Source organism: Galeopterus variegatus, unplaced genomic scaffold (assembly GCF_000696425.1).
Source record: "Galeopterus variegatus unplaced genomic scaffold, G_variegatus-3.0.2 Scaffold2489, whole genome shotgun sequence".
NCBI classification, from domain to species: Eukaryota; Metazoa; Chordata; class Mammalia; order Dermoptera; family Cynocephalidae; genus Galeopterus; species Galeopterus variegatus.
Window position 1 is genome coordinate 134,086 of NW_007728600.1, and position 14,965 is coordinate 149,050.

General features: G+C 41.5%; 1 protein-coding gene across 1 annotated transcript in view; it reads right to left on the reverse strand.

Moving 5' to 3' along the window:
- Positions 1 to 5,206: 5,206 nt before the first annotated feature.
- FAM83D (family with sequence similarity 83, member D) overlaps positions 5,207 to 14,965 on the reverse strand; it is a 22,203-nt gene continuing 12,444 nt past the window's right edge. Inside the window, exons 2-4 of the mRNA XM_008581925.1 lie at positions 13,864 to 14,031; positions 8,864 to 8,988; positions 5,207 to 6,514 (exon numbers count right to left, since the gene is read on the reverse strand). Of these exons, the coding sequence (XP_008580147.1) occupies positions 5,527 to 6,514; positions 8,864 to 8,988; positions 13,864 to 14,031 (1,281 nt within the window). The 3' untranslated portion in view covers positions 5,207 to 5,526. The remainder of the gene's footprint in view (positions 6,515 to 8,863; positions 8,989 to 13,863; positions 14,032 to 14,965) is intronic.

Consider the following 14,965-nt stretch of genomic DNA (forward strand, 5'->3'; position numbering starts at 1 on the left):
CTTAGTCTTCCTTATTAACTAATTTCAGAAAGAATGACCTAAAATAACTACTCTAAAATTAAAACCATTATTTCTTGAGATGGCATCCAGAATTTATTTAGTCCATTGCCAACAATTCCATAAAAGTTTTATCATTTTGTTACGTAGAGGTACATTTTGTAACATCCAAATAATGATAGGTCTTCCAAAAAGATAATGTTCCTCAAAATCATGTTTCATGGGTATATTATAGAAGTTTTTCTGTGCAGATGGTAACTGCTACTTCCTGCCTTGAAATATTTCTGACCAAGCATATTGCTCAGGTTTAGGAGACATAGGATTTAGTAGGGGTTTTCATTTTTGCACCAGTTAAGACTTTTGTGGATGAAAGTCATAGAAAACCCAACCCATCCTCACTTAAGCAAAAAATGGCTCATATAAACTAAAATATCCAAGAGTAATTCTGACTTGAAACAGCTGCATCAGGACACATATTACATAATCAGGACTCTTCATATCTTTCAACCTTCTACTGACTCAGGTGTAATGTGGTAACAAGATGGCCATATCAGCTCTAGCCACCACATCCTCATAAACATCAAACCTCCTCTAGCACCACGTGCACTGTATGTAGGCAGTAGGCATCGAAGCTGTGAGGTTACTGCCCTCAGGGAGCATAGGGTTCCTGTGGGGGGACGGGAAATAAACAAACTAAAAAACTAAAAAAAAAAAAAAAAAGCATCAAACCTCTTTCCAAGATTCCCTAGCAAAAGTATCTCTGACTGGCCATTTATCCACCCCTGAATCAATCACTAAGGCCAGGGAATAAGATGTACTGATTGGCTTAGACCTAGGCCACATATTCCACCCCCAGGGTCAGATGTGGTCAGCTTCACCAGAACCACATGGACTGAGAGCTGGGCATAGTATGTTTCCTCAGAGAAAAATCTGTGGGTGAGATTATCAGAGGATAAATGCATGAATGAAGCAAAAATAACAGATGTCCATTACATCCATCCATGTATCCATGGGCTAGAACTGTTAGCTTCCTATGAAAAATCCTAACTACCCTTGGTAGCCTCATCAAGCCAGTCCAGAGAGAGCTATTCCCCGGAATGAAAAAAAGTGGTTCTTTGCAGAATTGCTTTACTGAATTGTATCATACTGGGACTTTCCACTGAGAGCTTAAGGTAAAGCCCTTTGCAACTTGTTGTAACATATGTAAACCTGTCTGATTTTTTGGCTTGTATACAAGTCAGGGAGCATAGGGTTCCTGTGGGGGGATGGGAAATAAACAAACAAAAAAAAAAAAAAAAGCATCAAACCTCTTTCCAAGATTCCCTAGCAAAAGTATCTCTGACTGGCCATTTATCCACTCCTGAATCAATCACTAAGGCCAGGGAATAAGATGTACTGATTGGCTTAGACCTAGGCCACATATTCCATCCCCAGGGTCAGATGTGGTCAGCTTCACCAGAACCACATGGACTGAGAGCTGGGCATAGTATGTTTCCTCAGAGAAAAATCTGTGGGTGAGATTATCAGAGGATAAATGCATGAATGAAGCAAAAATAACAGATGTCCATTACATCCATCCATGTATCCATGGGCTAGAACTGTTAGCTTCCTATGAAAAATCCTAACTACCCTTGGTAGCCTCATCAAGCCAGACCAGAGAGAGCTATCCCCCGGAATGAAAAAAAGTGGTTCTTTGCAGAATTGCTTTACTGAATTGTATCATACTGGGACTTTCCACTGAGAGCTTAAGGTAAAGCCCTTTGCAACTTGTTGTAACATATGTAAACCTGTCTGGATTTTTGGTTTGTATACAAGTGGTCACATTCGCATAAGTATTGTTCCACTGAGAGCTTAAGGTAAAGCCCTTTGCAACTTGTTGTAACATATGTAAACCTGTCTGATTTTTTGGCTTGTATACAAGTGGTCACATTCGCATAAGTATTGGCATAAGCAGAAGTGTTTACTTAACTTCAAGGATTTGGGCACAGAGTTGTGGAGAGGTCCACTGGGAAAGACTCAGCAACCAGAGGAGACTCTATCATGTTGGCCTGAGGAACGTGCAATTCTATAGAGTTGGACAAGTTGGGCAAGACCTCCTTAGGTCTGCAAGGTGCTTTCTACATAGGATGACCGTATGTTTTATTGTTCAAACTAGGACACTTTTGAGAATGAAAGCGGGTGTTAACCAGATGGGAACTGGGGATAAGAGACAAACTGGAACTATGCCAGGTAAACTGGGGCATACATTTAGGCGTGTGGCTCAGGGAAACCCAGCCTAACAATGCTCATCTGGACAAATTCAGCAGAAGGTGCATTCTCCATGCTCACAGAATGTGTGTGAATACATTCAACTCATTCACAGGTTCAGACAACTGCCTTTGGGATAGAGGGTATGGGCACGCCCCAGAATATCTGTCATTGTCATTAGTAGGATGTGATTATCAAGATACTTCACAGTACTATTCCTGAGTCCTTGTAAGAAATTCTTGCCTGATCTTGGTACCAGGGATAATTGTTCCTCCTGTACCTGGATTTACTTTAATCTTATGGACATTGTGAATGATGTATCTACCAGGTTTCTTTTTCTGTCTTGGCTACTGGAAAGCTTAAAGTTAAATGTGTAGCCTGTACAAAGGACGTGTGCACACTGTGGCACACACTTTAGCCTCATTCCTGACTCTATTTTTTATCCCCCACTCTTGAGTGTCCTTCATGTAACTTTTAATTTACACAAACTCGTACTTTAGCTTTTCTTGTTAGTCATTTTAATTTCCATTAAGAAAAAGACGTAATCCCCAGTACAACTGCCTACAGAGGTAGACTGGCATCTCTTCAGTCGATTCCTTAAGTTTTACAAGAGAATGTCAACCCTGCAGTCTGACTAAGTTGATCTTAAAACTGTATGGCTCTCTAATTCAAACGAACCATCGGGGAGAAAAAAATGAGACAACCAAATTTAAACACTGAGTATTTATTTGATGATATTGAGAAATTTTCATCAAAGTTGTTTAGGTGTGATAATGGTGTTGTGGGTTTTTTAAAAGTGAATTATCTTTTAGACATATATGTTGAAATATTTATAGCCAAGTCTATAATGGACAAGTCTGACAGCAGACAGATAGAGATAATTCTCTCCCAGGGAAGGTAACAAATATTTCTGAACTATATAGGCTGCCATACTCGCCCTCCACTGAGAGTGTAGTCAATAATCAACATTTTAGACAAGCATCCCAGCAGACTCTGGTGCAGGTGGGTCTCGGATCTCACTTTGAGAAACTCTGCTCTATAGTGATACTTTCTGGACTCAAACTCCAGAAAAGCTTTGCTTACTCTGAGAGACTGGGCCATTTTCTCATGATTCCCTGTATCTCTTACTCTTATTTCTAATTGTTGTCAACACTTTCAGAGAATAATGGGTTTGGGTCCTGCTCTACAAAAAGAGTGCTCTGTGGTTGGGTAAGTTTGTGATAGGCCATATACCTGCACTGCTCTGAGAAATTCACTGTGATCGTTAGTTCAAAGATCTGAGTAGTCCTGTAGTAAAGAGCCTTGTTTAAATTCATTTGGTTCAGCCTGTTAGCTTAGTTGGTTAGTGTGGCCTTGTAACACCAGGGTCAAAGATTTGGATCCCCATACCGGCCAGCCGCCAAAAATAAACAAATAAATTTATTTGGTCCAGCATTTCCCAACCTAAACACAGAATCTTTTTCATATAATCCTATTAACAGTTCCACAGAACATTGAGTTAAAATTTCAAATGGAATTTAAATACATTATCACAGATTAGGGCTTTTGTTTCATCCAAATGAATTACCCAAAAGCAGCAGCAGTGGAGTTCTCATGAGGGAGTGTCCCAAACCATCCCAAGATGGGGCAGGTTGGGATTCCAAAGAAAACAGCACTAAATGCCAGTGTAATCAGTCCAAAGCATTTCTTAGGGGAATTTACCTACAGAGTGCTGCAGCTTATCCTCAGGATAGACAGCGAGAGAAGGGGATATTCTACTTAGATATGTCCACAGCTAGGGGGTAAGGGTATGGAGTTTATGCAAGGGTTTAAGGAATTTGGCTCAGGGCTTGGGCCTGTTTCTTTCAGTGTTTTAGGCAACCACCTAGACATCTGTATCAGTGCCTGGGAATGTGCAAGGCCCTGGCTTTGCTTCAAGCCTACCAGGAAGAACTTGCAGCTGGCTGGGTCACAGAGGGATCGAGAAACTCTGATTTTCGGTCAGGACACAGAAAGAAAGGGGAGTGGGGGGAGGACTGGGGGACCCTATAGCTTTGTACCTATGTTTGTTGATGCAGCTAAGTTTTTGTTTTCCATTCACCACTGCATTAACTGCCACTTCTCAAGGTATACTCTAACGCCTCCATACTGCACATAGAGAAATAGTTGTATAACAGAGTGCTGAACTTAGAATCAGGAATCATGTCTTCAAATTCTTGTGTCACCATTTACCAGCCATGTGACCTTGAATATGCTACTTAATCTGAGACTCAGTTTCTTCATTTGAAAGTTGGAAATAGCAGTTGTTTAACCTATGTTAACAGGTTAAAGATACTGACTTTATGTTAACCTACATAGCTTTCTACTACATTATTGTGAGGATCAAAGATAGCACATATGAAGTGACCTAAATGTGTAAAATGGTTCAAACAATGTTTATTCAACGCTTAGCCTAGAATTGTTTACAGCCAGACATGGACCAGTTTCCTTGTATTTGCTTCACAGCCACAGATTATAGCACTCACCTAGCAAATAACCTGGTCATCAGAAGGGGGTCCTGGTGCATGTATGAAAACCTGCAGGAGTGTTCATGATCTGGGTGCATCAGCAGTCTCTGCGGCAGGCAACACCCTCCCCGATTATAGATCTCTTTTGATTTCAAGTCAGGTGAAGGAGGAAGCCATCATCTAACTCTCTTCCTTTTGTCTGTCCATGCGAATGAGAACAGACAAAAACAGGATTCCACAGCCATGCCAATCCTGATTAGCAGGGTGTAGAAACCAGTTACATTGCCTGCCACCAGGCTAGGAATCTGGTATAATTGTCAGTGTCCTCTTTTGCCCCTACTCTATGATATTAGATTGCTAAATCATTGTCAATACACCCATCTGACGAAATTAGGCCCATAGGGCTACTAGAGCTAATATTGGGATGAATCCAGGAAGGCCTTCTTTGGCAGAGAAGAGCATGCAAATCAAGAAAAATACAAAACATATTTTATCTCTTACTGAATTAACCTTAGAACACCTAAATATTCTCTTTAATCATCTCAATATTAAAAATGTGCAAAAAACTGTACCCATAGTGTTTAAGCCATAAAACCAATACCTGGTCTGTATATGACAAAAATAAAATAAAAGCATGTAAAATAATATGCAGCTTATAGAATTCAAAGACAGACCAGGTGACTGAAAGTTAGGTGAAAGAAAGGCAATTGGGGACATGTGATACTTTATAAAGCAGGAAGCTCTGATGATGTCTACTGCAAGTCTGGCTGAAACCAGGAGCCTGAACACTGAGCAGTCACTGATAGGAAGGATAAAGTGCTGTGTCTCTAATAACAAGCAAATTAGCTGATGCTCTGGTAAAATTTCCAGGATTAAAGCCAAGGTGGTTGTCAGTAAAGAATGTTCTCCTTGAGAGCATGGCCAGCATGTGGTTGAGGCGGGACCTGACACCAGTGAGGTGAAACTGCCGCTCTTTATTCAAGTTTCTAAACGAGTCGCTTAAGCACAGATCCAAGCAGGGGGTGCCCAAGTACTTGGGATATCCGGGGCTGTGGAAGGCAGTGGCTCTGAGGGAAGTGTGGGAGCCAATGGAGCTTGCCCCGGAACCCTGGGAAGACAGAGAGGATGAAGACCTCAGACTGGAAGATCTCGACACGGACATTTTCGATAGTGGTGACTCTTCTTTAGACTGGGTTCCCTGAGGAAAGAGAATGTTCTCATCCACATCGGTCTGGGTGGTGGTTGACTTGGAACACACCGTGGTTTGGGAGCTCGCTACCCTGGTGGCGACTGCGGTTTGGGTGCCTGCACACACTGTGCTGGTGCTGGTTTGTGTTCCCACCTCACTCATGCTGGGCACAGGCGTCTCCTCTCCTGGCTCTGTTTGAGTGGTGGCATCGGTCGCCTTTCTGTCCTCTAACTCACCCTTCTGGCTGCTGAAGTAGTCTTCCTCACTAATGGTGGAGGACCCTGAGTCCCCACGCTTGGTCTCTGCCTTGCCCTCTGAGGGCACCTCTGGGTCTGGGTCCGTCTTCTTGGGAGTGCTGGAGAGTTGGGCCAGCCGCATCCGCAGCAGGTTGCCCAACGTGAGCTCCTTGGACTGTGGTTTTCGGTCAGCTAGATGGTCAAACTTGCTGCTGATCCGGAAGTTGGACAGGAGTTTGGAGCTGATGGGCTTTGACTGAGCATATAGAATTCGGAACTCTAGATCAAAGTGTTCAACCACTTGGCCAGACAGAATTACCAAGTTACTGCTATTTAATTTGCCATCCGTCCACGTAAAACTTAAGGATTAAAAACAAACAAACAGAAACTGGTAAGGATGAGGACTTTTAGTCTACTTACTATCAATCTGAATAATAAAGCCCAGATATCCTGCCATATAAGGGTCACAACTTTGGTAATCTCATACCTACCATTTAGCATGAATTCAACTAGCCCTGACATATGTTCATAACATATATATGCATTAACAATAAAGTAAAAAGGCCAGCCATTTAATCAACACACTAACACCTACACAGTCCTCAGCCTCAGAGTTTTTAAAACCTAGAAAGGGCTTCTGAAATATTTAGGACAGTGCCAGAGGTGAGGAAATCAACTAGAGATGGCATATTGGAGAACCAGTGTGTAGACCCTGGATTAGGACCCAGTCCCTACGAATTGCTAGTGCTCCTTGCTGCCTCCGCCAATGCTGCCAATTTCACAAAGGGAGATGATTTGTTATTCTAACAATGACACCATTGCTCAAAACATGTTTAGAACTGATTAGTAGCCATGTGCCCCTGCCTGTCCAGCAATCCCTTCTCTTTCCTCTAGTAACAGAACCCACACCTACCCCACCCGAGAAAGCTTTCCTTTATGTGCCTCCTCTAATCACAGTAGGGGCGGGCTGACCAGTGTCCTATCTCTGCATCCTTGGTGAGCACATGATCTCATCCAGGCCAAGTCACTTTTCAGGGATTGATACCAGTGATGAAAGAGTCTGTCTCTTTGGGAGATAGTTACTAAAGGCCATGTAGATAAGCCAGGATATATGCCTTCAAAGGGAGAGCCTACCTGAGAATAAAGATGAACCAGAGAAAAGCAGAACCAGGAGATAGTGTTCTGATAAATGTGTACAGCCCCTAGGTCAAGATGAGCCAAAAACCAACTGTACCTTTCTACACTTTCAAATTCCGCAAGTTGATAAGTTTCATCTTGCATAAAGTAGTTTGAGTTAGCTTTCTGACACTTGCAATCACCCCACTGATACAGAAATTTGTACCAGAAGTAGCATGTTTTAAATGAGAGATCACAAAACATAGTATCATCTCAGTCTCTTGCAACCAAGAATCCTGGCTAATGCAAATTCCACCTGAGATCTGCCTTCAAAGCCTGAGAAGGAAGATTCTTCCGAAAACCTTCAATGAAATAATGTGCACAAAGCACCTATCCAATACCAGGATTATGAAATGTGCTCAACAAATGGAAGCTATCATGGTCATCAGTAGTAGCACATTTGATTTGTAGAGGGTAGTTTTTATATTTTTATATTTTAGAATAGCCAAAAACAATTTGGAGCTAAGTTTCATTAATAAATTCTACTTTGGGTGAAAATCTAGTTTCCTCTTGTTATTTATAAACTTCTTACAAAAGGAAATCTTGAGAAAGAGTCTAAATTTTGTTCTGAGCAATGACAGTACTTTCTGTTTTAAAAGAAAGGTAGCAAGTTTCTTGATCTTCCATAAACCTTCACATGTCCACACTTGCCCTGGGCTGACATATAATTAGCACTCAGTGGATGTGTTTCCTCAAAAATGAATTTTTCTTCTCTAAATTCTACACACACACCTCATGCATATCATCAGATAATCTCTCATGTAGAGATGGCAACGCACACGATCCTGGAGCCATGAGTAAAAAGGCCTAGCTTTAACCACCCATTACCTCCACCCTCTGTCCACCTTCCCTGCTCTCTCCTTTAACGCCATTGCCAAAGGAGACTGCAGAGGTGAGATCAGAAACAAGGTCAGTATTTTCTAGACTAAAGCAGTACATGACAAGTGTTGAAGCAAGGTGAATAATCGAAGTCTAAAGGTGACAGCCTTCGATACCGATGCTGATGCCTGCCATTGCTCTAACTCTCAAATGAGCCAGACCAGTGGGGCCCAAATCCCAGAGGAACCAGCATTTGAGATTGTGTGTGTCACTGTTAACCCCTAATTATCTACTACAGGCCTGGGCCAAGGCTTGGATATAGGTGTCTCTGATTGAGTGGTCTCATGGCAAGTTTAACCACTGCATTTTAATTCTGTGGAGCACAAGACAGGGGAATGACCCCCACCGTGACTGCCTCAACAGAAGGAGGCTTTGATTAACCAACTCACAAACAAAGATACACACATATCAGAATGCTTGGCAGTAAAGGCTCTCATTGAGAGGAAAAAGATGCTTTTGCGGAATGACCCCCACCGTGACTGCCTCAACAGAAGGAGGCTTTGATTAACCAACTCACAAACACAGATACACACATATCAGAATGCTTGGCAGTAAAGGCTCTCATTGAGAGGAAAAAGATGCTTTTGCCTTTATATTACATGATGCTTCTGAAGAGTTTAGATTAATAAGCCATGGACGGGCTAGAAACTTACCTATAGGAGCCTGTTGCTACTCGAATACCATCAATCAACGTGAACTTTTCATGAACCTTTCCAACAATTTTAGTCCCTGACCTTGCATAGTAGATATTTCCTGTAATAGTCCGAACTGTCATCAGCTGTAGGTGAGGGAGTGGGAAAAAAAATAAATGAACAATTCAGTGACGCTCATCAAATGAGAACAATTAATACAAGAGGGTTTAGTTTACAATTTCAAACTTATTGGCAGATGTGTGGCTTAGAGCCACAATTTAGTAACAACACACACAGTATAATCACCAGATGACTCTGTGAATTCAAGTAAGGGTACTTCTCTTCTGTCCTTTTCTTATATTTACTTTTGACAGCCTTAGACTTATATTTACTTTAGACTGGGTTCCCTGAGGAAAGAGAACACACATAGTATAATCACCAGATGACTCTGTGAATTCAAGTAAGGGTACTTCTCTTCTGTCCTTTTCTTATATTTACTTTTGACAGCCTTAGACTTATATTTACTTTAGACTGGGTTCCCTGAGTTCATGTGTATATGTGTTCTAAAAGAAGACATACCTTTTTGGGAGATTAAACAACAGAATCCAAGAAATGACTTTGAAACAATATGTGGGGGATAAAGTCATCACAGACAACATGCTAGTAATAAATAACATTTTAACAAAGACTCAAAGAAACTAAGCTGACACTTCTCCTATTCTTTTGTTTGATGGCATCAGTAATGAATAATAGCTCATCCTCACTTACCCCACACAATGGTGGGTACAGAGAACAGGAACACAGGACAAGCCTTCTCTAACACAGGACTGCTGAGGCAGAAACACTCATATGATATGTGGCTTAATCAGCAATGTCACATCTCCCACAAAAACATATTTACCAAAAAGGTACACTGGTAGTATACTGGGGCTATATACTGCACATGTAGACATAATTATTCCTGTAAAATGACATATGTAAATGTATGCAAAATACTAAGACAATCTTCATTCTTTGGAGCAAGCCAGTAGCTATATATTGTTAGAAATCTTATACATTCAAATTAAATGTTTAAAATTTTTGTTTGACTATCTCATTCATTCCATAAACATAGGGAGTCCCTACTATGTGCCAAGCCCTGAGACAACAGAAATAAGGCACGCTTCTTACATTCAAGGACTAGAGGAGGAGAGAGAAAACTAATTGAATGATTAAGAAACTATACAGCAAGACATAACATCACCCAGAGATATGACAACCTATGTCCACACAAAACTTCTACACAAATATCCATAGCAACTTTATTCATATTAGTCAAAAACTAGACACATCCAAATGTCCTTCAATGGGGGAATGGTTAAACTGTGGCATAACCATACCATGTGATGCTACTCAGCAATAAAAAGGAACTACTGATACATGCAACAACGTGGATGGATCTCAAGGGCATTGTGCTGAGTGAAGAAAAGCCCATCTCAAAAGGTTACATACTGTATGATTCCATTTATATAACAGTGTCTACATGATAAAAGTATGGAGATGGAGAACAAATGAGTGGTTGCCAGGGGTTAAAGTTTTGGGGGGGGCACACAGAGGGGAATGGATGTGACTATACAGGTGTAGTATGACTGAGATCTTTTGATAGAACAGTCCTGTGTCTTCTGTACAAGTGTGATAACATGACACAGAACTATATGTACACGTTGTACCAATGTCCATTTCCAGGTGTTGATACTGTACTATAAGTTACATAAGATACAACCATCGGGGAAACTGGGTAAAGATTACGTGGAACTTCTTTCCTGTCTTTGCAACTTCTATGAATCTATATTTCGAAATAAAAAGTTAAAAACAAAATACAAACCAAAAAAATTATGGCAAGACATAATATCACCACTGTGATTCTTACCAAAATGCATAATCTGAACTTAACTATGAAGACACATCAGACAAAACCAAATTCTACAGAAAACTGGCTAGTATTCGTCAAAAGTATCAACACTCTATGAGGTGGCCCGTGGCTCACTGGGGAGAGTGCGGTGCTAATAACACCAAGGCCACAGGTTCAGATCCCTATATAGGGATGGCCAGTTAGCTCACTGGGTGAGCGTGGTGCTGACAACACCAAGCCAAGGGTTAAGATCCCCTTACTGGTCATCTTAAAAAAAAAAAAAAAGTATCAAGACTCTAAAAGACAATGAAAGATGGAGGAACAGCTCCAGATTAAAGGTAGCTAAGACGACATGCAAGGTGCCGTCCTGGACAGGGTCCTGGACTAGAAAAAAGGGTATTAGTGGAACAACTGGTGACCTTTATAAGGTTTGTAGATTAGATAGTACTATATCAAGTTTATTTCCTGATTTTGATACTTATACTAAGATTTGTATGATGTTAATATTTGGAGAATTTGGGCAAACAGTATTCAGGAATTCCTTATATATTTTTTAACTTCTTTGTAAATCTCAAATTATTTAAAAATTAAAATTAAAATTAAAAAAAAGAAATTTCATAGAGGTACACTTGGAACTGGCAGAAGGAGGGCTTCCTGGAGGAGGTGATGACTTCTGAGCCAAGTCTTAAAGGATCAACATATAATAACAAGCATAAAAAAAAAATACCACTACGGACAGATTTAGGTGTGGTTTTGTGTATCTTTCCCTTTGGGACATATCTGAATGTCATGCAGGCTCTTGTGATTGTGGCCAAAGCACTTTTGAGCAGCCACACACAAATGTGTGACCAAGTTCCTGCAGACAGGGCAACCCAACATTCTGAACTAGCCGCAGGGCCAGGGCAGGAAGTCAGCCCCCACTCAGTGAGGGCACAGATTCACCAGCACAGACACGCCCAGGTAAGAGAAGCAGCTGGGGGAGGCAGTGCTTCCCTAGGAAGATACTACAAAAATTGGGGAGGCCAGAGGTACAGACCTCCTTTTCAACCCCTTCTACCAAGGATCTGGGTACCCCTGAAGGCAGCAACCAACAGTGGACAACTGAGTCAGTAAATACTCCTAGATTTCTGCTGAGTAAATGAATCAGAGCCAATCTCTTGATCGAAGTTGTGGCCAGAACTATTCTGTGATTTTTCCACTCCTAACACACAGCCTTAATTATAGAAAGAGCGCCTTGAAATTAAACATTGACACCTTCAATTTCTTCACCTGGCTCCGTATGAGAGCACTCATGGGCTGAATATTTGGTTAGATGATAATACTCTCTTCCATGCCTGACCAGCGTTTTCCTTGGGTCCACCTGATCTCATCTTTTAATTGACTGTTGGGTCAATGGCTGTCTCGTCTCATTTTATCCCTAAGCCCCAAACCTACCTCCCTACAAATGTGCTTAGTAGTACCAGTGACAGGTTAGTAACTACCTAATTAAACCCAATCCTCCATTTTCTCATTAGAGAAACCAACCAACAAGAACTCTGTGGGAGAAGTTAAATAGCCAAAATTTTGCAAACCAAATTGCTTGATAATAACAAGGTGATTAGTGTCTCCCATGCAGTGACCTATGGTACCAAAGCCCAAATTCTTTGTTCCTTTTGCTGCTTCCTTTATTTCTAATACTACCTAGAACAGTACATGGTGCATAGTAGATGCTCAAATAGGTGATGAACAGGTTAAGTTCTGAAGCTCACAGGTTAAGTTGCTTAATTAAAAAAGAAAAAAGAATCCTATAATAAATGACTATTTTTCTTGCCTCTTTCCACTAAACAGACCAAGTTGTACAGCCTTACATCTAAATACTTAAACTCAAATTATTTTCATGATCAGAGAAAAGGACGTAAAGTCTAATTTTATAATAATAAGAAATTTGCAGCAATATGTGACAATGATTATGAACACAAAATGAGGAATGGAGGCAGACAGAAGAGGCATCATACTCCAGGCCCACTACTTTGTAGATGTAGACACTTGGCTTCTGTGTGTCAACATTTCCTGACCTAAAACAAAGGGATAGTGGCACTTACCTGAGCAGGCTGCTGTGAGGATAAAGTAACATTATATTTGTCAAGAGAATTGGGCACTGCTGAGGACAGAGTAGGAGCTCAACAAACAGCAGTCGCTATGATGGAAAGCGGAGCCCACTGGAGCTCCTGCCAAAAGCAGCAGCTTCCGAGGCAGCCCCCAGGCCCTCTGCTGTCAGTGGCCCTGGCTGTACTCTGCTAGAAGACAGCACAGTTCTGAGGAGAGGCTGACTCCCAACTGTCATTTCTTTCCTTTTCAACAGCTTGAGATATAATTCACATACCATACAATTCACCCGTTTAAAGTGTAAAATTGTGCAGTTCTTAGTATACTCAAAGATATATGCAGCCATCATCACAGTCAGTTTTAGAACATTCTTATCACCTTAAAAATAAAAGTCTGTATCCTTTAGCTAGCATCCCACACATCCCTCCAAGCCCCCAACCCCAGTCCTAAGCAACCAGTAATCTACCTTCTGTCTACAGATTGCCCTATTCTGGTCTTTTGTGACTGGCTTCATTCACTTAGCATGTTTCACTTAGCATGTTCACCCATGTTGTAGCATGTATCAGCACTTCGTGCTTTTTATGGCTGAAACATATTCTATTGTATGAAGAGACAACATATATTCACTTAGCATGTTTCACTTAGCATGTTCACCCATGTTGTAGCATGTATCAGCACTTCGTTGCTTTTTATGGCTGAAACATATTCTATTGTATGAAGAGACAACATATTATTTATCTGTTTATTAGCTACTGAGCATTGGACTGTTTCCATCTTTTCACTGTAATGAATAATGCTTCTATAAACATTCATATACAAGTTTTTGTGTGGACATGTTTTCATTTCTCTTGGGTAGACACTGAAGATGGGAAGTGTCAGGTCACAGACATTGTTCATCTTCCGTGGGACTTGAGGCAAATGACTGTGCTCATGGACCCGGTTCCCTCACTTGTAAATGAGGATGCCACCACCAACCGCCTTGTAGATCATGCATGCTCAGTCACACTAGCTGACTGCGGTGAAAATGAAATAGTGTGCCACAAACCTTTTCCTGCTCAGGATGGACTTTCAGATCCATGCACATATCCAAAAACTGAGAGAGCAGAGCCTGGTCCAGAAGGATGTACACAGCTACTCCTTGTTTCCTACATATTTCCTGCAGGTCTCTGAAGATGTCGATGTCTGTGAAAACATCCATCACCACCGCAATCACCTAGCAGGTGAGCAGAGGGAAGAGCAAGCTGTCAGCTCATGAGACCACCACTTCGCAGCTTGGTGTCTCAACTTTGCACTCCCTGGCAGAGCAGGGAAATGATCCCATCCTAGTTATCCTTCCTTCTCCTTCTGCCACATCAATTTTCCCCTCACCACAGACTCTCTGCCATCTCCAAAGACACTCAGGCCCCTGTATCCTACAATTTTTTTTGTTTTTTGTCGACCAGCCAGTGCAGGGATCCAAACCTGCGACCTTGGCGTTATAAGGCTGTGTTCTAACAAACTGAGCTAAACAGCCAGCCCCCATGTATCCTACAAATCTTGACTTGGCCCAGCTAACACTCCAAGTTGCCTTCCAACCACTCTCCTCCACACCGTTCCATCTGACTTCTGTTCTGTTCCTTTACTAAATCCCAGTCTTACAGCTTGATTCAGAGCAGCAAGCTGTCTAGGTTCTGTGGCTCACACACTGTCATCTTAGGCATGTTGCTTTCCCTACTAGCCTTCCGTTTCTTATGTCTGTAAAACAAGTCAATCAAACCTTAGATTCTCTCTGAGGCCCTCTCTCGGAGTAACATTCTCTAAGTCTATGATTTTGATTTTTGTCTGATTTTGGTTCATAATCTCGGATATTTTTATTATGATCTAAAAAGGCCCACCTCATCCACTACTAACTCATGGCTTGAAACCGATCAAACCAGGCACGTAGGTTCTCCCACCTTCTGCCTCCCTAACACCACATACCACATCCTCCCAACATTCTACTCTCTTCACCAGCCAGGCTTGTCAGCATCTGCTGTACAGCATCCACCCAAATGACCTCCATGGCACTCACCTCACCGCTGAAAAACATGGTCTCTGTAGTTCTTTGGAGTCTGTACACAGGGCAAGCCCACCACAAGAACATGCAAATATTTCCTAAGGATTCCACC